This window comes from Lutjanus erythropterus, chromosome 16 (genome assembly GCF_056507025.1).
Source record: "Lutjanus erythropterus isolate fLutEry1 chromosome 16, fLutEry1.hap2, whole genome shotgun sequence".
Lineage (NCBI taxonomy): Eukaryota > Metazoa > Chordata > Actinopteri > Lutjaniformes > Lutjanidae > Lutjanus > Lutjanus erythropterus.
The window spans coordinates 14,926,330-14,953,594 of record NC_139332.1 but is presented as its reverse complement, the minus strand read 5'-3'; the positions used below and the strand labels follow the sequence as shown (position 1 = coordinate 14,953,594).

At 39.8% G+C, this 27,265-nt stretch overlaps 2 protein-coding genes across 2 annotated transcripts in view; one reads left to right on the top strand and one right to left on the bottom strand.

Annotated features, from left to right (window-relative positions):
• The window catches only part of smap2 (small ArfGAP2), a 31,695-nt gene extending 20,863 nt beyond the window's left edge, over positions 1-10,832 (bottom strand). Inside the window, exon 1 of the mRNA XM_084739011.1 lies at positions 10,356-10,832. Within this exon, the coding sequence (XP_084595137.1) occupies positions 10,356-10,461 (106 nt within the window). The 5' untranslated portion in view covers positions 10,462-10,832. The remainder of the gene's footprint in view (positions 1-10,355) is intronic.
• Positions 10,833-11,695: 863 nt separating this feature from the next.
• trappc3 (trafficking protein particle complex subunit 3) lies at positions 11,696-19,988 on the top strand. The gene is made up of 5 exons (XM_084739323.1): positions 11,696-11,880; positions 13,804-13,901; positions 15,523-15,622; positions 17,537-17,719; positions 18,635-19,988. The coding sequence occupies exons 1-5, from the start codon at positions 11,839-11,841 to the stop codon at positions 18,752-18,754; spliced, it is 543 nt and encodes a 180-aa protein (XP_084595449.1). The 5' UTR covers positions 11,696-11,838; the 3' UTR covers positions 18,755-19,988.
• The last annotated feature ends 7,277 nt before the right edge of the window (positions 19,989-27,265 follow it).

Sequence of the window (27,265 nt, the reverse complement as noted above, 5' to 3'; positions counted from 1 at the left end):
CCTCTGTTAGTTATTAAGGATGTTTGTCAGACAGTAATCTGGGTGGAGAGAGAACAGCATTAAAGATACTGGGGAAAGTGAACAACAGAACAAGGTTGTTGGCTGGAAAAGCTAATTTAATTGTTAAAGGAAGTCAAAGACTGTTGGCCAATTCTCCTGCTGTGAGTTGCTTTTACTGCTCAATTTGCACACGCCTTTAAACGTCTGGCAAAACAAGCATTTCCAACAGGTCCCACAGCTGTGTGCCACATAATATTTATGGTAACCCTTTATTTGAAGGTGTGTGCATAAGACTGTCATTACACTGTCATAACCATAGTACTGTACTCTGTCATCAAATTGGCCTTACAACATTTAATGACATCTTTATGACAAGTCCAAATGATACCACTTTAGTGGAAGTTAAGAAAAAAAAATCATGCAAACACTTATAATAATGTCACGATGAGCAGCGTCAAAACTAACCACATAGGTTAAAACATAAAGAACAAAAAGAACAAAATTTTCAAACAGTTTCTTGATTATCAAGATGTCGTAACTAATACATCTCAAACAATGTCAGCTTTGCATTAAAAATGACTGGCTGACCAAATGACACTTGATGACAACAGTAATAAATATTTATAATGACTTTCATGATCATGATAGGTGACATAACATGGTTATAATAGTGTAATGACACTTTTATGCACACCCCTTACAAACGATGTGTTGCCATATCTACCACTGAAGACCAAAAGGTTGTATCTCAAAGACGAGCTATGAGTTGGGTTCAAAATAGATTTTATTGTGTCGTCCTTCACATTTTAATAGTTGTATGTCATATTCTCATAATGTCAAATCCACTATACTGAAAAACAGAAACATACATAGGCTAATATTAACATCTCCCCACTCAGGGGACACAACTATGGTGACACATATAAGTGCACATGTCACACACTAATATAATTGTACAAGTACACACCCACTGACTTGCACATGCACACACACAAACACAAACACACACACACATGCACGAGCAGGTGCATATGCCTCATTAGCCTATATCCCACAAGGATAAACGGTGCTCTCTACATGCTCCCAGTTAATCCCACTGAGCCTCAGTCATGAGTGGATCCTACGCCCTCCTACGCCACCACACAAACACTCGCTCATGTATACACACACACGTTCTATCCTCCAGCATCGCAACATCTAAACCGATCCAGAAACCCCGAGGCCGCCCAGTGACCCAGTCCCAGTCTGAGCTAAACAGATGGACCCCTTTTGATAATTTACTAAATACACGCCCACCATCTGTGGTACAATGCAAGTGTCACGACTGTGATGCTGCAGGTGAGTCACTGAGGTTGAATGGGTTATACATCAAAAGATGAGTAAGACACTCCATCGCTGTAAGCTTTGGATTCTTCTCAAAACACATCTTTAGACTTGCTTTTATGCTTCATTTGATCCTACTACACTGTAAAAAATCATACTGGAATGTAGCAGAATCAACTAATCTTTTCTCACTGACTCCATGTAAATATACAAGTTTTATTTATTGGAGTTAAATAATCTCAGAATGTCTAGCGTTTATCTTCAGAACACTTCAACTTTGAATGCTGAAATAATTAGTTGAATGAATGTACTGTACAACCAACCCATTAAATTACATTTCAACAGAAACATGATTAGCATATTAGCAGACTTCCCAGCATGCACTGTTTGAGAGTTAAAACTCTGCGGAGACCTTTTTTTTTTTATAGTTTGAAGAAAACATACATGATGAAAACTTGCTAAGTGTCTCTCATTCACGTTAGGTTGTTGATTTGTAAAAGAAAATCAAATTTGTAATGTTTGTATTGTGACTGAACCGCAGTTGGTCAAACTTACTATTTTATTAATATATTATGTAGCCTACCTTTAATTCTATTGTTTATTTATTTTACTTTTTGTATGACATGTTAGTTGTAGTTCCCTTTATGCTACTTACAATAAATATAAAACAACTACATATAGCAAATGGGCAAATAAATAATAAATCACAAAAATAAAACTCTTTTTCATGGTGGAGTCGCACAGCCTGAAGAAAGAGGTAAGGTACAATTTCAGTTCTTCTTTGAATTATATTTGCTGTGTTGTGATTGGTAGGACTACTTATTTTATGATTACAAAACACAGTAACGTAAGAAACTGTAAGATACTGTAATGTCAGTAGTTAGAGTAGATGTTAAGAATGTCATGCCATCCCTGCATAAGTCACTGCCCCACTTGAGCCACCTCAAAAAAGTCTGTACACGCCCCTGTATGAATATGTTTTCTCAAGTAAAACTCAATTAATTCGACTGGGAAGGTTTTTGTTTTGAATTACTATAAAATTACCTCAACTTTTCTTCAGGTTCTGTCAGTTCATGCAGTCCAGACACTAACTTTTTTAAAGTTAAAACAGATAGTTTATTTTTTACAGTGTGTAAAACTGATCTCAGACCCTTTTCACTTTAAAGTTCCTGCTGGTGAAACAAAAGGGCAGACAACATAATAGTAACAAAATAATGGCCCCGAAATACCTGCTGCCTTTGTGGACGTCAATTGTTTGAACTCTATGGTAATTTTTGCGTCTGTAGCCGCTGCTGTCACATTTTATTGTTAGCTATTCTTAGTATTTGGCCTTTTTCCTGTATAGTGGTGAGGCAATTTCCAGGTAAGCGAGGCATAGCTGATTGATGTTTGACCTTATCACACTTTTATGTGTTTTTCTAATATACACAGTCGTACAAGGCTGGATCACCAACTGCTCCAGGGCCTCAGACTGCAAAGACCTCCTCCCTCAGTGCCCAAAGTTCACTGTGTGGCAATTAGTGTGTGGTAATTTGATTAATTTGTAACTGTGTTTGTCAATGTGGGAATATCCACCACTGAAGCACAATATCAAATGAGGACTGTAACACTACCAACATATTTATCACACAAGGTCTATTGACTAAGCTAAATTTATTTCTTCTCAATACATTATTAGTTATTCAATTAATGCCATATGAAAAAAACAGATGATTATTATTTCAGGGAAAGTTACAATTAATTTGCATATTGTGTAAAACAATTCTATAAAAGAACCGTCCACAGAACACATGAGGAAATCTGTGTCTCCTTCAAAATGACTGACAGAGTGCCATTATTACATTAGGACCAATGGCAAACATGAACTCATGTATTAAAACTGCAATGATGGAATTGGGTGCTTTTGACTCGGTTCTCGGAATCTAAGAGGGTCAGCAACAAAAAGTATTTTAGCCACTTGAAAATGCAATTCTCTCAAAACCAACCAAACTGCATTCGGGAAATCCAGTAATTTTACCTCACAGAACACGGGAGTTGCTCGTCTTACGCTGCCTCGATCTGTTAGTTTGTTGGTGTGACTTTGGTGTAAAGAAATGATAATTCAAATTCAGTGAAGGCACAGAATAATGCAAACAAATTATCAAATCGAGGCAGCAGTGGACCAGCAACTCCTGTGTTCTGCGAAGTAAAATTGCTGATTTGCCTGTGGAGTTTGGTTGCTCTCTTATGTAACAAGGTTTCCCAACAGAATAGGCTGTCTGACAGCAAAGTAAGGTGATGAAAATATTCTAAATACAGCATACACTTAAACTGATATTGATTTTTTTTTAGGTGGCTAAAATACCTTTTGTTGCTGACATTGTCCATAACAGTTCATTGCTTAGCTTCTGTGCTGGTGCTCCTCACTGCTTCTCCAAACTGGGGGTGTGTCAACCAGCATCTAGTGTTGATAATATGCTGACTATTGATCAGTACCTCATAAAGTCCACTCTGAATAATCTGAACTATCTCTTTAAGACGGTCCTATTTTATTATCTCATCTTGAGGCCCTGTCTTACAGAGTGGCCCTGTGTCAAAGTCAAGCTTGAAGACCTTCAGCTCATGCTTACATGTTGAATATTCATAATGCTCAATCAAAATGCCTGGGACAATGTAGACACTGCGCTTATATGAGTGGGATGAGAAGTGAATCTGCACAGTCATATATTGTAGACTCTGCCACTGGGCCACACTCTCCTTAGTACTGTGAGACTCAAAACTGTGCACCAGCCAGGGGACTCAAACAGCCAATCGCCTCCTTGTTTCAATGGAAATCCCTGCTGGCTCCTGATTGGATGAGATTAAGGGAGCTAGGGAGCTAGGGCTAGGTGGCTTGGTGATGGTGGTGGAGGAGCAAGGCATGGTATCGCCAGGTGACATCTCCACGGCAACCGGTGCCCAGCGAGCACGTAAACACAAGTACAATGGAGACAATAAAGGAGGAAGGCTTTTATGCAAACACACACACACAGACACACACACACACACACAACACACAGCCCCTTGAGACTGAAGCCAGAAGTAGAAGTGTTGACTACATTATGCACCTGCCTCACCCTCACTCCCCCATCTCTTCATTACTTCCTGGCAGTATTGAGGTTTTACAGTACAAGTGTCACACTGTGAGGAAGTGATAAAAAAACAAATAATGCAGAACGTCATGCAGCACGGAGGGAAGGAGAGACAGGAAGTTGGACAGCTCAGGCAGTAAACTGCGGTCAAAAAGCAGCAGAGATATGATTTCATTGCTGCGGTATCTGTACAGTAAGCAGAGATGGGAACGGCCCAATAGTACTGTTAATGTGTTTTTGTGTGTTTAATGTGCTGGTGCGAGCACACACTCGGCTCCACACGTCTCGCCACTTCCTCTTCAATCAACCAGAGGGAGGAAGGTGATAAACACACAGTAATCTCTATCAAAGCAAACAAGATTAGACCAAACCTCATCACACCACCATATGGCCAAAAGCCTGACTTGACAGAAGGAAGGGGAGGGGACAAAGGTGTTTAAGGTGCGCACGTGTGTGGTTTCGTGACAGCGTGTGTGTCTGTCTTCTAACACAGATGAGTAACACTTACAGATTCAAGAAAATGTGCTAATCAGGTAGGAGGTAAAATACCTCTCTCAAGCATTAGCCTGGATTAGACTGTCATCTTATTCATTAGCACAGTTATATGACACAAGGTGGGAAATGAGAGTGATGATGTGTGGGCCTACATATCTTATAACATGGTTAAATAATAAAAGCAAGGACATGCTGTATTTTTCCTCATAATTGATAGAAAACATGCTTCAAATTATAGTAAAAGACCATTAATGCTGGGCTGAATGATGAAGTGAATGATTAGTTAGATTAGTTTAGCCTAACTACATTTAAAATGAGAAAATCCAGCTTTAAAATTTAGCAGAGCTCTGTTGCACAGTTAATCTCAGTTTAGTAAATCCAAATTTAGTAATGTAAACCAAAATGAAATAGAATTCAATCAATCAAAAAAAGGAAACACATCATAAAACTCAGTTGAGGTTGAGTCTGTCACTTAATTTTCTTTGAGGAATGTGATTACTTTTCTCGATCTATCTCCAAAAGGCAGTCATTTTAAAAGTTAAACCTCCTCAAGCGTAAGTTTAAAGTTAATACTGGACGACATTTTACATTGGAGTTAAAAGTTCAAGTCCAACAGAATTCAATTTAATCTAAGTTTAGAGTGAAAACTAATCTGTTTAAAAAGAAGTTTAAATTTATTTTTCTTAGTTTTGACCTAGTTTAAATCTTTGTTACAGCATAATTTAAAGTTCAACCATGATTTTATCATGTATAAAAACAACAACAACAACAACAACAACAGCAACCCAGCCTAAATGATGCCAGAAGCATGTCACTTTTTTAAGATTAAAGATTAAAACTTCAGAGTACAATATTCTGCTGCTGTAGATCTCAATAATAACAGACGTAGTTTGATGACATTGTAAGGCAGAAATCATGCTCATGGATGGGGTAATATTTAAGTTTTATTTATGTTATATTTAGTCACGTTCCCCGACTTGCTTCCTCACTCTCTGACGTATCCAAATTATCCTTTGTTTTCACAAAATTTAAAGCAACCAGTGGCTTGCTAGGAAAAGCAACATTACCTTGAATAAATTACAGATGTCTCTGGGTTTGAACATTGTTGGAAACATGTGATATAATCTAAGTACACAACTCAGCAAAATATCTAATACAGAGTATGTCTAGTGTTTGACATATGAATACAGAAATCTTACACATTACACCTTTCAGTATCCTTGATGTGTGTGTGTGCGTGTCCGTGTGTGTGGTTGCTGTTTTCTCCCCTGGCACCTAATCTTATCTGCAGTCTAATTAGATCAGTCTCTTGCACAGTGAAGTCACGCCAATCAAAAAAGCAATGCACAGGCACGCTTAATGATCACATGTTTGAGTATGTGAGAAAAATTAAAAAAGATCTTAACAAACTCTCTCTCCTCACATGTCCCTGATTCGGACCAGACGTGTCCACATCACCTCACAAACGGAAAAGTAATGCCTCATTATGTATTTTCTTTTCTTGACTGGAGTCTAGTCTGAGAACAGTCATATCCTTAAATAAGCTGCAAGAGTCTGATCACAGATTGCTTTTGTAAATTGACTTCTGAACAGTCACAAGTGCCTTTGCCTGAAGTCTAACATCTGCAGTTCTATTTATACCTTAATAAAAAAGACCATCCAAAGGCCATTTGCAGTGGAACAAAACCTTGTATTGAAACTAAGCATTCACGGTGTCATGGTGACGTCTCCGGTTTGAATCCAACATGGACCTTGACATCACATGTTATCTCAATGAAGTTCTGTACAAATCTTGCCACTCATGTTCTGTGAGTGTGAAAGACGATAAAGCTTAATTTCACCTCTACTGGAAAAAGGAGCAAAATACGAAAAAAAAATGGAATTACAGCTTCACGGTTGTACGCCTGTATGCCAACCAGTCATGTTGCTTTTTACATCCAGACTACATGTTTCTGCAAAGACGCTACAAATTCTAAAACTTGGATGGTTCATGCACATCTTAAACCTGGCAGCACCAAAGATCTATACAATCACCACAGTTTCAAGGTGAGCAGCCAAGATTAGTGTCACCAGTTCAGTGAAATATGGTCACAGTCTCCCCCTCTGTTCCTTTGCAGAACATTATGTCTGATTATAAGCCTGGCTGGTTATTGCATCCAACATTCAGCACTTTTGAGATTATCTGCGTTTTTTTTTATTTTATTGCCGATAAGATAAATTACATTAAAAATGCACTACTCTGGCTCTGATGCAGTTGCCTCTTTGTATCCTGTAGTCACCATTCTGTGGTCTCACTCAGTGTCCCACCCACAACACTATCTGATTGTTGAAAAGTTCTATTTTAAGCAAATTATGCTTAGAAGAATTTCAGTTAAGTTTCGTGTTGAAGTTTGTGTCATTCTACATTTTGACTTTTCGTTTTTACTGCAAATGTATCTGTATTGACCATGAATCAACTCTGATGTCACACTAAACTTGACCTTTGACCTTTTGAATATTAAATGCAACTGTCATCACTTCATCAATTTATCCAACTAAACATGAAATTGTGTCATAATTAGCTTATGAATTCCTGAGTTATGGCCAAAAACTTGTGTGGTCACAGTGATCTTTGACTTCTGACCACCAGATTCCAGTCAGTTCATATTTTAGTCCAAGTGGACGTCTGTGTCAAATCTAAAGAAAGTCCCTCAATGCATTCCTGAGATATCATGTTCTTGAGAATGGGATGGATGTACAGATGCCTGGAAACATAAAACCTCCAGTCATGGCTGTCACCAGTGCAGAGGCATAAAACAGTTATAATCAAGCTAAAGACTGGGCAGATGATGTGTAGTGAATTTGTTTTTACAGCTGTCACTGCCGTCTCTAAAAGTCTTGTTTTCTTACTTAAACTCAGATTACCAACAGGGTTTAAAATGAACCTTTTAGCTTATACACTGTCTTTTTAGCTAAAAATTATCCTTTTTGTTGACTTTAATTGTAGGCTATCCAAAGAAACATGGTTCTCTTTACATCTATATTGATAGCTGTTTTCTTTTTCAGCAGCTACCTGACCCGCTTAGTGCTTCTTATGAAATATTTGTGATGCCAGCATCAGCACCCCGGGTCATTTTTACCTGCATTTGGCAGCTACCTGAAATAGATACAGAGATGCAGAGTCAGTATTATAAATGAGCAGTGACACAAAGGCAGACAAGAGACTGAGAAATATAGAGATACACAGAAAGAAGGCCTGGAGAGTGACGGCCCATATGAGCAAACATTAAGGTAAGCTCACTTAACTGGAGGTCAAACAACCTGTCCATCTGTCTACACGTTCCCCCCAGCTACATAAATCCAGAGCTAAGCTACCATACCTCAGTGATTTCAGCTCTTTCATCCCCTCCTGTCATGGAACAGAAATGTACCTGTAGGCGTCGATTCAAATTAAAGGGGAAGTTTTAAGCCATGACACAACTCGGATGTGAGAACACTTTGTTCACTTTGTATTTCCCTGATGCTGTTTGCCCATCCATGTGTCAGTGTGTTTGCCTGCTGTATCTCTGTGTCTGTTAAGGAAGCCACCACAGATCTGAACTTGAATGCGGCACCACAGAACACATCTCACTCATCTCATATGGGAAGCTGCTTACTCACATCATTCATCAAGTTTTCATAAGAAATCATAAGCAAGTGTCCCCTGTGTAACAGCTTGTGCTGATTTATGTATTCAGGCCTTCACTTGAGAATTTATGACCAAGCTGAGAGCACTGACATGCAGCTGCCCTGGTGATGCATTTCTCTGACAAGAGAATGAAGAGGCCAATCTCATCAATTTCAACACCAGAGATGCCACTGAGTTACATCACAACCATTTTGAAATCCAGTACAGGACATAAGACCATGTATTGGTTTCAAATGGGTGTCAACACCATAGCAGAGCGTCTGTGTGCACCCAGGTGAGAAAAGGCATTCGGCTATTCACACCTGACCGCCTAAGATTAGCTATAAACAGCAACAAATCTTTGTAAATAAGAGGTTGTGGTGACAGAATGGGTTAAGCACAGGACTTTCCTGCAGGAAAGTAGAATTTGAGCCCCATCCCAGGAGACTAAGTTTTGAGTCTGGTGTGAGATTAAAAGTCCTGGACACATTACCTGTTTACACTCAGGTTCAAATAACATTGTTGACATACGGACAACTCGGTGCTTGTCTGTGCCATGCTAGGCTATATACACAAGAATGTAAAAAGCCACATTGGTCATTCCACCCTGGGGCACTGCAAATAGACATTATGTTCATTAGAAAGTTGTCACATCTTTTTTTTTCTTGCAAATTATGTAATATTTTACAGAAACCCTTTAAAACAGAATAGATGCTATTTGCATCCAGGTTGAAATGGCATATGTGACACAGGAGAGTTCTTCTATGAAGATGGGAACCAGCACTGATTCTGAAATATTTTTGTGTGCACGGCCAACAATGTGGAGACGTATGTTTTTAGCATTGTACTGTCACAAATCTGATCAACTTACTGAGTTTAAAGGGGCAAACTGCTGGAGAACCAGTTTGTTGATTCAGTCTCCAACTCAGTGCAGGCTGTTTGTGACCAAAACATCAGTGTTTACCCACCTCTATGCCAAAACAGGTTCAGCAAATAGCTGATGACATAGTTCAAGGCCTCAGCGAGGCTACAAACAGGCTGATCAGCCAGTGCACATGCACAAACACACACACAGCTGAGTGTCCTTCTCTCTGGTGATTCAGTATATAAAATATTACATGTCAAAACAATTACAGAAGGATACTATCACCAACAAACCAAATTATTAAAAAAACATGAGGAACAGTATGACGTCACAACCGATTCCTCAGTTCTCTGTACACCTTAAGTAATTACTAAAGAAGTAAAACTTGAAATATGTCATTTTAATGCCATTTTAAAGTGAGAATATTGTAGTGCCTTATATTAAGAGTTAGGTTTGTCCCCGTCTGCACCCAGCCTGCAGGAACAGTCTGTTCAGGGTGACTCAAAGTCAGTACTATCTCTATGTCTGTCTCTGCTACCTCAGAGATGTCCATACCGAGGACCAGGGAGCCTCAGGTGTCTTGTAAGCGTGGTTGGAATAATGTTCACATTTAGTCACTTCATCCTGTAATCTTATTCTAATTATCATCAAAAAATCCTTTTAGATGACAGGCATTCCTTATAAAAATTTGTGTCTACTGTGGCTACCTGGTGATTATGGCATGATGTAGCTGAATGCCATGCTCCAGCCTAGTGAGGATGTAGCCCCGTGTTTTGCACCATAGTACAACGTAATTGGTCGAGGGGGTGATGAATGCGATGCCGCATTTTCCAGCGTAGTAAATGAGCAAGAGGGTCGATTCATGCACTGACCGTCAGCAGGCGTGGACGGGAGGAAGACACTGGCAAACACCTACCTTTGGATTCACAGTCCGCGCAGTATTTGTTCTCTTCCAGCGCCAGTAAAGAGTTGAGGACAGCCTGGTATCTGTCAACATCTTTCACAGATTTGCCCGTCATCATCGCGCTGGTCCTCCTCCTCCTCACACACACACACACACGCACACACAGCGCCCACAGTCAGTCCGTGCCGGCTTCAGTCAAATAGCCTCAATTATTAAACCAAATTAAAGACGCTGCGCTCCGTTCCTCTTCCTCCTCGATGTTCAGACAGATCTGGCGAGTTTGTTTCACAGCGATAGGATGATTGCTTCTCAGCCAACCAGCATGCGGCTTATTCGAAATGAAAATACCCTAATCAAGACGTAACGTGGAGGAAAACACCATGTGACCGCTATGGTTCAAAATGAAATGTCGACTTTACAGCGCATCTGTTACCTATCAGTGACTGGTACTGACTCCTCCAGCTCTTAGACCGTCTCCCTCTAGCTCTCTCCCTCCCTCGCTCTTTCACGCACGCACGCACGCATGCACGCACGCACACACACACACACACACACACACACGACAGCATATTGTAATTAAAATACAGCTGTGAAAGTGTGGAAAGTCACTACATAACATATAAAAACATTTTAAAGCTATATTTTCCTGCTTTATAAAGACAATATGAGGCAGTCATGCTTGTCTTGCTGTCAATATATTAATCATACTGCCACCATGTGGTCAATCATAAGAGGTTTTTGAGAAGTAGGTCTCACTGTAGTCCTTTGTTCCCCTCCAGGACGCTGGAGGGCGATAAAGTACCCGCCAAGACGATAGTAGCCGAGGAAATGTGTGCGCATGTGACAGCTGGATATACTTGCGTCCTGCCTGAAAGGGAACCCTTGATTTGCGCAACTCTCGCGAGATTTGTACGCATTTCTATCATCAAAGTGACCGTTGAGCAAATTGATGCTTTCTAATATGACAACGTCATGATTAAAATCTGGGTAGATTAAGAAACAACATGCACTTGGTTAAGATCATGATGTGGGTGAAAAGGAACACTCTCGCGAGATCTTTCGCGGCTCTGGGGTTCTCTTCTAGACAAGACCTCTGACTGGCAACATCAGGCTAGTAAATAGTTACAGAAGCAATAACGGAAATGATATAATTTTGTCTTCACAATAAAGTTTGTAATGTGTTTCACCGGTAAAAATTAAACTCTATATACATGTACACGATAACAACAATAGGTCGTTTTTGTGTACTGAATTTGTTTTCTAAAATGCATTGTTTTCGTTTATCTCCGTGCGTTGTATTGCTTGGGATTTTTTTCCCACAAGCTGTTTTAGTGTGAAGTACGACCGGAAGTTTCTATTTTAATCTCGCTAGTTTGGCGTTACTGGATGTGTATGACTACCCTAGCGATTACGGAAATAACTGCTTTGCCAGAATCAAATAAATAAAGGATTAATATCGAGTCGCCACCTGTGTAAGCCTGTAACACTGTCCACAATGTCCCGGCAATCCAACCGAACGACAGACAGCAAGAAGATGGTAGGCGACTCCCTCGGGATTAACATCAGCCAAACCTAAATAGCCTAGCTAGCAAAATGCTAACCTAGCGAAATAGCTAACTGACAAGTAGCTACATTGTAGGTCGGCAAGCTAAGCTACTTGCCAGTCATGTATCTTTGTTGCACTAGACACACGTAAAACATTTGAACAAATTGAAATTGTATAACTATTTCATTAACTGATTACTATTACTGGCTTTGACAGGAAGTGTATTTCGCTGTAGCTAGCAAGTTAGCCTCTGCTATACATGTTCCCCTTCAAGAACATGTACTCATGTGATAATTTACTAAATGAAATACGGAATATGCAAGTATAACAAATATTGCTGTTATGTATTCGCACCTGGTCAAATGAAAATAAAAAAGTCAACTTAACTTCCGAGCTGTACTACGCTGTCAGTCAAAGTTTGTTGACAACGCTTGAGTGAAACAGTCACAGTATGTGGCATCCTGGTGTGTAATAATGCTGAGATATGGGCTCATTTTTATTAACGCTGTTAAATGTCTGGCATTACAGCTTTAGACTTGCAGTGAAGAAACAAACCTTCAGTACGGATTCTAAAAATAGTTGTTATCATTAAGAAGGGGTCAGTCGAAGCTTTTTTCATGGCAGCTGCTGATTTTTAGTAATCAAGGAAAGCGATGACTAACAATTGTAACTGATATAGATTTGCACTAAAAATGAAAGTCGTGCTGTCAAAATTTAGAATGACACAAATTCCAAGATAATATTCAGTTGAAATGGCTTTAAGTAATATGTTTAAGAAAACAAAACCTTATAAACTTGATCCTAAAACAAGAAGTGTGGGGAGCTGCCAGCAGCATGTCAGCAATGAATAGATAAACAAAATAACTCCCATAAGCTTAATAAAGTAAAATTAGATGAGTAAAACTTAAAATCGTTCTGCCATGCCCATAGACAGAGAAAGGCTGCTCCATCAGAGTGAAAGTAGTGCATTTTTTAATTAATTATTGGCAATTGGATTTAAAAAAAAAAACACAGTTTCCAATATTCGTAAACATCCCCACTACTGGATGCAATAGTTGGTCAGGCTAATAATCGGTTGACCCCTAATATTAAGTGTTTATTCTTATTTATTAAACTATTCTTTTGTTTGTCACTGCTGTTAGACTTCATTTCAGCACCAGGAGCTGTCCGAAGCATCATGTGTTTGACTTTCTGGTGCAGAAAGTAGATTTCATAATTTATTATTAGATAGCAAAGTAAGGTCATATTTTTATCTGACCAGCTCAAGAGAGACACTGTATTACCTTACAAAAGTGTGAGTCTTTCTGTCATTGTAAGGCCAAACTATTGTTGTGACAATACCAGAATTTTAAACTTCAATAAAATACTAATATAAAAGAAGATGGTAATCAAGCTAAGCTACTAGTCAGCCATGTACCTCTTTGGTACAGCAGCAGAAAGATAAAAAAAAGTCCTAGGTGTTAAAAATGAGATACATTTTCTTTTCTACCTTTTATTAACAGTCTACATATAGTATTGGCATAGAAAAGGGCACTAAACAGTATTTGGACAAATTCCAGGCAAGACAGTAAAGACTTAACTGAACAGAGGCCTTGAATCAGCATGTAGAATTTTTTTAATAGGTTTAGTTCTTTCAGTACCATTGAATGTACAAATAACGGTGACTGTATTGTTTTTGGTACCTTAATTTCATTATAGATGTACACAGTTTTTGGCTATAATAATTGAATGACTGCTTCAGGTAGATTTCTCAAATGTAACGACAAGAAAGCCTGCCATCTTGTACTAATTAATTTTTCCATTCCCTCATAATAGTTTGCCATTCATTTAACAGTTAAATTCAATGCCCCGTGTGATTAATTTCATTTTGAACACCAAAAAAATATGAGACTTCTGTTGTTTTCTCTGTCGTAGAACTCTGAGCTGTTCACTCTGACTTATGGGGCCCTGGTCACCCAGCTTTGTAAAGATTATGAGAATGACGAAGAAGTAAATAAACAACTGGACAAGATGTAAGTATCCCCATCTGTTCTCCACGCCCAACTAGTGTAGATGGATGCCAAGCAAGCTGGTGTGAAACAAGTAAAGAAAAAAAAGTCATTTGTGTCAGTGATTTATGCACATAAACACGTTTTAATAGTTGATCCTTTATATATCACAAAATAACTGTTTATAATATCATAACATAATATCTGTTTAATATCCAACTTTTATCATTTCAAAAGTCATAATTTGCAACAATGTGGTGGAATTTGTCGCTGGTGCAGTATGTAACAACTCTGTTTCAACATCTCAATATACATCACATACACAGACCACATAGCACGAAACCAAGGAGCCATAAAGTACAATACAATATAACGATATTATATTGATATCGTGATATGAGGCTAGCAATCGTCATGTCTTTTTCTGGTTTGAAGGCTCCATTATACTAAAGTGATGTCATTTTTTGAACTCATCAGACTCTTCTAGTTGTTCTATTACTTGCCTTTTGTCACATATCATTGAAGCCACATTACTGATGATTACTTCTAAAAATCTAATTCTGTTAATATTTTCTGAAAGAACCAGTTGTCATTCCTACATTTTTGTTGCAATATTGATATCTAGGTATTTGATCAAAAATACATTCCCTGTAATTGATTAAGAATTACTGTTTAGAGAAAATGTGCGTATCGAGATCTGTGTTGTATATTGCAGCATAGCTTGAAAATACTGAGACATTATCTCTAAGCCATATCGCCAAGCCCTAACAGTACTGAACATATTGTACCTTGGTGTTTAACTGTTGCAAGATGTGACCGTGTTTTCTGTGGATTAGATGGATTGTATTCCATGTGAATGCACATATTGAGCACATAAATTGAATTGCTTTGCTTCAACATGTTAAAAATATCTTTTGCTTGTTTAACCAAGGGAAGAGAAGTGATTTTCTCCGTCCTCTTGGATGTCTCCCTGTAACCCACACCTTCACACTGATCTGACACGTTCTGCTGCCCTATTCATAATGTACCTGGACACAAACTAGAGCCGAGAGATGACATAATCAGGTTTCATTTCTCTCACTTTGGTGTCAAAGGTTTCCCTCTGCTCTTGTGATTTCTTAGAACCCACGGGGCCTTTGAGGACGAGAACACTGATATGTGTTTTTAGGAGAGAAGAAAAATCTCTGGAAGGCCATGCTGGATACCGTTCCATCAGAAAATAAGATTAAGAAAAATCGATGGGTTATTAACTCAAAAATTCAAAACATCCTGTCACGCTGACAGGACTTTGGACTGGATGTACTTTGCTTTTGTGGTTGTGCGGCAACCCTAAGCTCCCTCCAAGCTAAGTCGTGATGACGGTTGTCTTACCTGGCCTTAGAAGGCAGTGAATCTGCACTGCCCACGCGGTTAGTCGCAGGCCAACTGGTCAGAGGCAGACCATGTTAGGATCGGGATGCATCGGTTGGCTTCAGAATAAGTTGACGTGACCTTCTAATCAGAAGTATCACCGTTTGCCAAGAGTATGACCCAAAAATGTGTTGCATTTGGAACTCACTTCTCTCTCTCTTCTGTAATTTTTCCTCAGGAACAATAACTTAATCTCTCTTCCCCTCGATTCTTTCTGTCTTTCTCTTTTTCATAGGGGTTATAACATTGGAGTACGTCTGATCGAGGACTTCCTGGCACGGTCCAGCATCGGCAGGTGTCAGGATTTCCGAGAAACGGCCGATGTCATTGCTAAGGTAATTGGAAGGTTCCAGGCCAATGAGAGCATGACTGTGGACTTGTCCCAAGATGGGGAGAGGGAGGACAGAAAAAGAAAGTTTAGAGACAGTGATCTTGGTGAAACATCCAAACAATTGATGGGGGGAAAGAAGAGATGGACGCTGGGAGGGAAAACTGATAATTGTGACTGAGTAGACTAGACAAAATTTAAGGTCCCAGTCTGCATCTTTCTAAGCTCAAGGCAGAGATCACTTTGTGTTGTGGTTGCTTTAATATTCAGACGGCAGGGATTCACTTACACATGGGATGAAATCCAATCTCATCCTTGAGGAAGGATGATTGATCATGTTACTGTTGTGATGTGTTGTACTTAAGTCTTCCTCTCTGTCGTTATCCCTGGCTTGTGGATTTTAATCATATCCTTGTCATGTTTGCAAAAGTCAGATTCCCTTTGTGACTGAAACACATAAAGACCCAGGCAGAAAATAAAGGCTCCTTTAAGGCCTGACTGTGTTCAGCACTTTAACTGTTTTCAAGGTGTTACTGCTGCATGTTAGGAGAGTCATTCCACAGATGTAACCCCATACTAGCTCAGGGAACTGGCGCTTGGTCATGAAGAGACGGGTCATGTCTGTAAATGGAGGACCACTATGGGACAGCGGTTTGGAAGGTGTAATAATATCCATGCCTTAGGATATCGCGGGACCTCTAGTTAAACTCTGAATTGAAATAGGGATGCACAATATTGGAAAATATCTGCATATCGGATATCAGCAATAATCCAACTCATTTTCTCGCCAGTGCCGATATACACCTATATTTTCCATCTAATTGCAGAGAACATCATGTCTCTCCTGAGATGGAATTAACATACTATCATGCCTGCTTTTATTGTGATGGCCCACTGGCAGATGCAGACATAAAATACAATGCTTTCAAAATGTAAATATGTCACTGGACAAAATAAGAACACCATTGCTGTTTTTCTTCACAAATTCATTGTTATGATTAGGATGAGACTCGCATGTCTGGCGCGAAGCAATCACTGCAAATAGCAACTTTGGTATCTGTTTTGGACACTCAGCCTGCCATACGGGCAGAAATGATCATGCTGGGCCAGTACTGATCTTTAATTTCAAAGCCTTTATTTTTATTTTTTTTATTAGTATTATTTATTTTTTTTATTTTGTGAAGAGGCACTTTACAATCTGACCCTTTCACATATAAAAAAGATGTCCACCCAGTGCCAGTGAATGTTTTGAGAAATTTGACCGCACTTTTTTGTTCCACTAGCTTGTGCAAACTTTGATTCGTGGATGCATGAGAGTATAGGGATTTTCCTGTGATATTTAACAGGGACAAGAAGCTGCAGCAGAAAGGAAGCAACCATTATTAGAAATTAGGTGCCTGTAGATGCTACTGTCAGTATGCCTGTGGTGTAAATTTCAGACTTTTTTTCTGGTGAAGCAGCTGTAGAAACTACTGAGTGATAGTCACTGGGTTAGTGGATCATTTTTACACAACTGTCAACTGGTTTCACGATGAGCTGCAGACACAGCTGGAGTTTTGAAAATTCTCAATCTGCCTAGACACATAAAGTAATCATATATTTCTGTTAGCATTTGTAAAAGACAGACCGTACTGCATGCTGTAAGCAAATTTAACAAATCAAGATAGTTTCTTGCAAATGCCCTGAGTAACTTGTTAATGATAATGATAAATTTGCATTAAGCATTTAGAGTTTAACACCTTTTTATTTGGCACTGGTGTAACCTTTATGTTTTGACTTTTTTTTTGGTGGAGCCACTGCAACTAACTAGTAACTGAAAAACCTGCTGTCAGAAGTTTCACAAATGTAATCTGCCTCAGCTAAATTAACATGCACTGCTTTCTTTTTTTTATCCACTCCACTGTGTTGTGGTTGCTGTTAGGTTGCATTTAAGATGTACCTGGGAATCACCCCTAGTGTGACCAACTGGAGCCCAGCAGGAGACGAATTCTCCCTCATCCTTGAGAACAACCCTCTGGTCGACTTTGTGGAGCTCCCAGATAACCACAGCACGCTGATCTACTCCAACCTGCTGTGTGGCGTCCTCAGAGGAGCCCTGGAGATGGTAAGGTCAACACTGCAGGTGTTTAGATAGTCTTAATGATGTTCTTTGTTGTACATTCATTTTAAGGAGGAAATCTGGGGACAAAATCAAAGTGCATTATACTAGTAATAGTACAGGGTATAACAAATACAGAATTCATGGTTTTGGTGTCATAGTTCAGTACAGCAGGGAAAACAGAAAAAAATTAACAAATAAAAAAAAATAACATGGCCATAATTCTTACTGTAACAGTTAAGACAGATCAGATACTGACATATTGGCTGGCAATAAGGGAAAACAAATATTAAATGAATAAATAATAAAAAAAAGTAATTCTCAATTGTACGACCTTGACCTAGGAGGCACACTGTAGCAGAGTACAAGCACTTATATCAGATGCGTAAATCCTGTATTCTTTAGACTGAGCCTGGTCACATATCTTCAGAGATAAATGCTCCCACAGCATTAGATATTGCTTTGATTTGGATCTGCTGTGGGGAGATGGAATCTCTTTCCACCCTGTTTTTGTCTTGTTGAGCAGCAACGCTACATTTTCCATATTAACCAAGCCAACCCCACAAAGCTGACTAGCATACTACAGCTGATGCACAGCAACTGGTACACTGCCAAAAATGTCTTGGGTAAAACTTATAAATTGATATAAATTGATAATTCTGACAGTCGCACGCTGACCGAGGAAGTCAACTACTAATCAGAACATCCTGTATGGAAGGGTTTGGGACAAATACACATACTCTTCCACCCCTGATACTAATAATATTTTAAAAACAACAATACCCACTATATATTTTATTCAAATTGGTTGATTGATAAATTCCTGGTTGTCAAGAAATTGTCGAAACATTCCCTTCCCAAATTTGTTCAACAATTTCACCAAGAGACATGGAGATGTAAGTGTTTGTGTATCTGATTCAGGTCCAGATGGCCGTGGATGTGAGATTTGTTCAGGACACTCTGAGAGGGGACAATGTGACAGAAATCCGCATGAAGTTCATCAAGAGGATTGAAGAAAACCTCCCAGCAGGAGATGAGTGACGGAAATGAAAAGACCCTTGTCCTCAACTTGTTGTGTCTCATTCGGAGGAGGGATGAGTCACTCAAGGAACACCTTCACATACAGACTGAAAGGATGAATGGACTCAAAACAATAAGACGAGTGGTCTATCTCAATAGCCTGAAGGGCGTTTACTTTCCTTGCAACTTGTCACTTCTCAATTTCTAGTATTTTCGTCTCCTGTCTTTTTTTTGTATCTTTATTGTTTGGAGAAGAATACGAGGAATTAGAGGACTGTTGAGATTCTCTGAGAAAAGACACACTGTACACTATTGAAACACAAAACAACACCATAACACAGCCCTGCTACCTTGAATCTGTCATGCCCAGGTCACACTGGCTGCATGAGCAACATGTGTGCATGGCAGAACCTCTTGCTTTTCATTTTGGCGCACATATCAATAGGATGCAGCAGCCACATAGCCCACGTAAGCAGCGCAGGTCATGCATGTGTTTTCACGTGGCATGTGCTGTTCTCTGCAAAAATAGACCGCTAAAATGATCTGTTCATAGTCATATTGAGTTCATACCAGCAACGTGACACCTTTTACTATAGCTCTTATGCCTGTATCTGTAGAATACATCACAGACATGAAAAATTTGGGTGAAGGGCAGCTCTGTGCTCTCTTTTTCTGTCTCTGTTCCTCCCTCCCTCTCGCTCTCTCTCTCTCTCTGAATGAAGGGTCAAATCTCACTGCTTTCAGGTTACAAATCTTCTCTTAAAAACTCTCCTGCAAACTCAGAGTAGAAAAATTGGGCTGGCAGTAGCAGCGCTGCAGCAGAATCGTTGTCTGTGTGGTTATTACAGGCATGCATGCTGCAGTAGTTCAGCAACACAGCCATCACGCACAGCTGATGTGTGTTCAGCTGATATGTGGTTCCAGTTTGAAGGAAAAGTTGTTGTAGGTCTGCGCCTAAATGATGGCTGTTGCTGTTGAAGAAAAGAGAATGCCTCTGACCATTTATCTGTTGCCATTCGTCACTTTTATTATCTGTTTCTTGAAAGAATGATTGATGTCCTTTCATTTGGCCATGTACATGTGTAGATTTTTTTTGGGTGCAAGGCTGGAAAACCTTACATCATAAAGTTTTTATGTTTGTCTTTTTGGTTTTCTTTTTTTTTTTTTTTAAGAAATCACTATATTGCTGCCAATTATGTGGCATGTTAATTTATGTAGATGGATATGTCAAATAAAAGCGGCATATTTAATATGATGCTTGTCTCATGTGTTTAGTGAGAGTGGAGAGACTTGACACTTTATAACTTGCGTGTTGGGCAACCTGGAACAGTTTTAACTGGTCACACACACACTCTGTGTCCTCTATACCACCTTGTCAGTTCTGATTCGGTGTACTGTGGGAGCGTTATTCCTTTGGAGTACCGCAGCCGCTCTGCGAAGGCAAACAATAACAGACCTAATGCCTCTCTTATGTTTGTTCAGGGTACATGGAAGTAATCTGTGTGCTTGTGGTTGTATGTGTGTGTGTGTGTGTGTGTGTGCAGAAAAGGACAGGCTTGCTAAAACTTGCCAGCGCTTGGTTCTGGTTGTCACACCTGTGAATGGCTTCACATCACCCAGAGGGAACGAACAGAACTTCTCATTTAGAGCCGCTGCACACCTCATCAATAACTGGAAACACAGGCGGTCTTTCACTTACACACACGCACAAATCATCCCTGGTCTTGCTTTCGAAGCAGGAATCTGGTCTGGATACCGCTAGAACATTAGCCATGTTTTTCTTATTCTTTGTCTTTTTTTTTTTCTTTTATTGTGTAACAGAACAATAACACTGGTAACAAACTCGTGAGTCTGCTGAAAGCACTTTAGAGGATGAGATTGTAAGATAGGGATTTCCTTTTGGAGAAATCTGTCAGCTATTAGCTGCTGGAAACCTTCAGGCTCTACACATCCTATTTTATAGCTGATAATACATGAACCCATTTCTGCTTTTACAGTTGTCAGCCACTTGAAGTCAAGTTCTCCAAAGAGCCACCAGAGGATGCTGTGTGTACATTACCTTCCTCAGCTGCAGGCAACTTTTCACCATGAGGCTGTACATTTTAGCATTTTTTGGCCAAAGATGGGTATTGTGGGAGAAATACATTCCATTATTTGTGGGAGTGAAGCCTCGAGCTGCCAGAAAACATAAATAAAAGGGTCATTTTCAGATTATGAATATGGGAAGAGGAGACAATTCTTAGTAGTTGAGCTGAGTGGCCAGTGCCAATATATGGACTCTAGCTTTGATTTGGCTGGAGATTAGACAAATGATGACAACATGCAGTCTTTGTACTTTATAATCCCGGGGAAGATGTATTAGGATGGGATTTCTTAGTATTATTTACTGTCTTTAAGCCTCTGCCCACTGCCGTCTGGGGTAGTGCTCATTTAAAAGGATAAAGAGTGGAAAAGTGGGAGCACCCTGATGGCCGACAGCGTGCAATAAGCCTGGCGGGTCATTAGGCGAGCTCTCAACACATTACGTGCACATATCTATGCACCCTGTAGGCCTGTGATGTGGATGTTGGATGGAAAGCGGGCAGGAAATAGTTTTTGTGCAGAAGCTCAATGTAAATGACTTGGCAGAATTAGAGCCCTGTACCTGGGGGATGGATGGACAGCTGGGTTTGTGTATTTGTGAAAACCTGTATTACTCTGCCATATGCTCGCAGGAATTTGACTTGACAAACACACACACACACACATATATATATCTATATACGCATACACGCTGTATGAGGAGGAGGCCAAAGTGAGGATGAATTTATTATAGTCACTGTACTCACAAATAGGTGTTAATACACACTAGAAGGACCTTGTCCAAACACAAAGCTCCTTTTCTGTCTCCCACTACTTAAAGTTACATCAATATGTCTTAAGAGATTTTTGTGTTGATTGTTTTCACAGTTTTACCCATTAAACAAGAAAGTATGAAGGCTGCAAACTAACTAACGCTGCATTATGACTTCACTCCTCGTAACCTGTGCATCTGTGATTCCTATTACCTTCGCAGGACTACAGATGTCGCAGAATGAAAACACAAGGATAGAAAAAGAGTTGTTGTTGAGGCAGTTAAGACTCTCCCTAAGCTGTGAACTATTGCTTCAAAGATGCTGTTTTTGTCTTGTGTTTATTTCCCCCTCTCAGACTTCGTACAATTGACAAATGTATTAGAAATGGATGACATGAGAGCTCCCCAAAAATGAAGCCAAAGCATCTTGATGGCCCCCTGGTGGCTGGCTGCAGTATAGGTCACAAATTATCCCTCCCCAGAGTTCATACAGTAGATGGGACATGGACCAAATTAAAACATAAACATCATGCACAGCACTTGCCAAATAAATTCGTTGTGTCATTTCAGGTACCTCTTGTCATTTTGATGTGTGTTCATGGGTTTATTTTTCTGATCAGTGTAAAGCCTCACTTGCAGTCTGCAAGTCTGTCAGATGCCTGTGCATGCATAGGCTTATCTATGTTACAAAGAAAGCCAATCTTCATCAGTTGTTAGCTAGCTATTTAGGTTGTGTTTTGCTCTGTAGCAAAACAGTAGATAATTAGCTAGCTAATCTAGCCTATGTCAATTGTTAGCTAGATAGTTACATATAACAGCTAATGTTAGCAAATACCAGCTAACTAGCTACCTAGTCTACGTTAATTGTTAGTCACCTAGTTAGCTGGAATTTTGCTAACATTAGTTAACTTAAGATGGGACTATATCTGGTATTTACAGGTACCCTAGCAACATCATTTAACCCTATTTAAGTAGATAAACAATAAAGGAAAAAGGTGACTGAGGTACCAAACTTGCTCAACTGTTATTGGAGCACAGTTTATGGGATATCCAATGTATATACCTTTAAATGGCTTAGCTAATAAATAGCTTCCTGTCACTGGAAATGAAACAAACATCAGACCAATGCAGAGCTAACCAACTAGTGCCTAACACTGGCCATGCTTAACAGATGTTATGTACAACTACGGATTCCTGTCCTGTCATCATTTCTTGCTGAATCATAGGAAATGTCTGCAATATCTGTTATGGCTTCCCCTCTGCATGGATCGCAGCCAGCAGAATGTATATAACATTTTTCATTGTAGCCTACTAGATTTTTTTTTAAGTGTGTTTCAGGTAGATCTACTACTCATATTCTGGTGCAAGCTATGTAGTAAAGCAGTGAAGATCTTATTGAAATTAACACTCTCTAGTATGCATTTTTGAAACATGAAACACTTGTGTTTTCCTTTAATTTGTCAGAAATGTAAAATGCTCTCACAGAACATAAGTTTTGTTGTTCATAGCACAATAACACCTGATTTAATGTGATTAAGGAATTAAATAGTCACTGAGTATATATCCAGTATGTATATATAAATACATAGAGGTCATTCACCACAGCTCTAAGGTGCTGGAAAAGCTTGAAAATGCACCTTAAAACATGCTTGAATTTGACTTTAGAAAAGGTGAAGGAGGCATGCCCTCCCCTTTTTCTCTCTCACAGTTGTTGTGAACACATATGCTCTTGGAGACGAACATTTCCTGCCATTACTCATATCTCAGACGCAGTTTGGTGTCTCCCATCGGCACGTGCGTTGTCTGTATATTTTATTTTGTTATTATCATTTATGTTATTTATTGCAGCTGCCTATATTTTTCAGAAAACTTTATTAGGACAGACCTGGAAAACAAGTAGCAAATGTTACGGGCCCGAGACAACGTGCGCCGATCTGCTTTAAGCCAGCTAAACGTTTCCATGTGGCCTTTATGGGAAACAAATGGTGAAAGGCACGCTGTGACAGTAAAGCCCAGCGCACAGCCTGGTATTGACCTGCGCTTATTGAATATCGCATCCCTTTCTTCTACCTCCACTCCATCCATTTCCATCCACTGTTTCTCTCAGTTTTCCCACTTTATTTTCTCAGTCCTTTGTCATTGTTTCATCTTTTTTTCCCTCATTTTCTTCGTCTTGTTAATGTTTTGCTGATGTGCTTGAAGAGAGCCAGCAGCCTCTAAATCAAAGAAAGGATGTGTGGTAGTTTTGGGAACGTCTCTGCCTCTGATGGGAAACGTGCTGTCTCTCAGGTGAGGTAAGGGCTGACTGAAGACGCAGTCACCCGGGATTTCTAGAGGTTTCCGGAGTGTGTGTTTTGTGTCTGGTCAGTGGAAAGAGGGGAGATGACAGCAGGATGGACAGCGCTCTTTGCAGAAGAGAATGCAGTGAGTCAGCAAACAAGTGTGTTCATGGTGAAATGCCCAGACAGACTAAATAATGTTCCCAGGCAGTGAAGCGGTGGGAAGAAGTGGTTGATTTAATGAGCGTGTCTCTGGTGCGCACCTGAAAAGATGCTCACATGAACACGGGAGCACTTACATAATTCACAGGCTCCACACTTGTCCTGTTGTTCTGAGTGAAAGTGTGATTTTGGCGGTTTGAGGGGATGTTCGTGGGATTTACGTGCATAAACACCTCAGTAAATAAACGTGGATGTGGTTTTGAGAGGTAATTATGACTTGATTTGTTATTCAGTCACAGTATGTACCCACTGAAATCTGCTACAGCATCTGCAAGCCATTTGGAATATGAATCATCACCCACTTCCAGACAAACTGTTCAGCACTTCCTATAAATCTAATAACTCATGCTTTGCTCAGCCATTTAGCATGGGCCATACACTGTGAGAGATAGAGGTGCTAACCAGAACCATTTAGGGTTCTTTGGCTTGTTCCCTTAGGATAACCCTTTTTGATTCCTGATAGAACCCTTTATAAAGGTTACACCTGGAATTCTTTCAGGAATTTCTATCTAGAACCCAACATAAAGGGTTATAGAAACATCTGTAAAAGGTTCCGCCTGCAACCTCCTATGAGAGGTTCTACAGAGAACCCTTCTATGGTGTACCACCTTCTAGGGGTGCCAACAAGAACCCATCCAAGGGGTTCTACCAAGAATGCAGGTTATATTCCATGGGTTTTATCAAGAACACAACCAGGACGTTCTACTGAGAACCCTTTTCTAGACCAGGTGTTTTGCCTAGAACCCATCCTGTTTATGTTTTATGGGTTTTATCACCAAAGGGAATCTAAAAAAAGACTTTTTCATAAGGGTTTCACTGTTAACCCTCTTGTTTTCTGTGGGTTTGTAAAGGAACCATACTGAACTCTACAGGTGAGGCTAAAACACAAGAACACATGTAAGATGAATTGATTAAGGGGTTTCCATATACATCTGCATTTAAATTACCATTTGAAACATGAATAACATTTGAATATTTGAGGGTGAGGATCTTCTAACACTCATGCCTTCAACGATCCTTGAACTCTTTCCTCTGAAAAAGGCTCTTGAGATGAAAAAAGTTCTTAATAGAAACTTAGTAGAATCTTAGCCCTTCAGGAAGAACCTTTTTAGAATCCTTATTTCTAAGAGTGTAAATGCAATAGACAGTGAGAAAGTTTTAAGGCCTCCTGAAATTATGTTTGGGTCATCAGGAGTGTTGACAGGAAGGGCGAAATGAGAAACAAATCTAGTAAAGCACGTCTCTCCAAGCTTCAAAATAAAAGCATGGATCAGCTCCAGCTATAAAACCCTGGATCACCAGTGTCGCTAGGGATTCGTGTTAACAAAGAAAACATCTTTTCAACAGGAAGACATGTCAGGCTGAAATTGGTCCAAAGCCGGGTCTCTTTTCTGTATCAGCGGTGACCTGGCCGGTTGCATGGAGGGTTTCAGCCGGAGCCCTGGACGCCGCTGAGCCATTTAATGCCTTGTTTTTAGTTTTTCCTCCCTCCCTTTCTTCCAGGCTTTTTGGATGGTGGGCTGCTAAGCTGCCTTCACTCTGCTTCCAATTTCCTCCTGCTCTTTTGTTCTTCCTCTTTTCTGCGGGATCTGATGAAGAGGAGTTTTTAGACGTTCCTGATGATACAGGTTTTACCCGTTCCAGATCCTCTTTATCTTTGCGCCTCATTTTCCCACAATACGCTCAACTTTTTGTCTTGTTTTTCTCCCTCCGTTTCTTCCCCTTTTTTTCCTGACCCCGCAGCCGTTCTGGAGCTGGAGTTTATGTAACAGCGGCAGAACTTTCCAGCTTGGAACGGCCTCACTTGAAGATGGAGCGAGGAGAATGAGTGGGAGAGGGGGAAGAAAAAAAAAAGTGTCATGTAATATTACACTGGCTAGCCCCTGAGGGCAAACGGCACCTCACCTTAGACTTCATTATTCCAAGGCCTTTTCCTCCAAACGCACATATGTAAGAATATATTTATATCAGTCTCCCAGGCAGTAACAAATACGTTAATTCCAATTGAAAAGCAGGAATGTGAAAGTCCTGGTTTGCCCTGGAATAAAATCAAACCAGGCTTCCCTCCCAGAGCACAGGGCTGCCTGGAGGCTGCACACCAGCTGCACTGGACGGGATATCACCGCTCGCCGCTGCCAAGCATGATCCGACCGCGCGTGTGTCACATCAAAACCTTGGAGTGACAAAACACACACCACCATACATTGATTAGAGCAAAGCACTTCTCTGATGACGCATGTCTCCCCAGCAGGCCATCTATCTAACTCTAAAAGCATGATATCTGAGCTAATATCACAGCATAAATCTAGACACCAGCTCAAAGGCTTTATGTCTTCAGCAAGTCATTTATTATCCGCCCACTGCAAGCACCTCTCACACCAGTCAATGTGATTGTAAGGGGTCTGGATGTCCTATTATGCAGGCTAGACATTTCAGGTCTGTGAGTATGACTTTCCATATAAAACACCTCAAGCTGTCATGCTGGAAAATGAGACTGACTGGAATCTGATGGCTGGATGGAGGTTTATGAAAAATTCCCAATGCGGGAGATGCATGCTGGGGCATTATTAGTTTTATTTCCATTCAACTGTTGAGTAAATTCAATGCAACTTTTTTGAAATGGTTCCAAATATAATGCGAATTGTGCGTCTTTCCATTACAGCTAACCTTAAAGGGATAGTTCGCTGGGAATTAAAAGAATGCATATTTTTATTCTGGCCTGTAGTGCTATTTATCCATCTCATTTGTTTTGTTATGAGTTGTCGAGTTTTGGAGATGCTGAGATGTCTGCCCTCTCTCGAATATAATGGAACTAGATGGCACATGGCTTATGGTGCTTAAAGCCCCTCCAAAAAACTTGAAAAAAAAAAAGTGAAAATAAATAAATAAATAAATAAAAAACTCAGAAGCAATGTCTCTTTCCAAAAATCATGAAAGAAAAGGTTCCTACATGAAACAGCTCACAAGTCTGTGGATTATCTTCAGTAATCAGGTCAGAATTTCTTAAAAGAGACATTGCTTTTGAGTTTCTCAGATGTAATTTTTTTGCTGCTTTGAGCACCACAAGGCGGGCAATTTAGTTCCATTATATTTGAGAGAAGGCAGACATATTTATGGCTGATATCTCCAAAAGTCAGCAGCTCACACTAAAACGATTTCAACGGATGAACAGAATTATAGGTGTGAGTAAATGTCTCA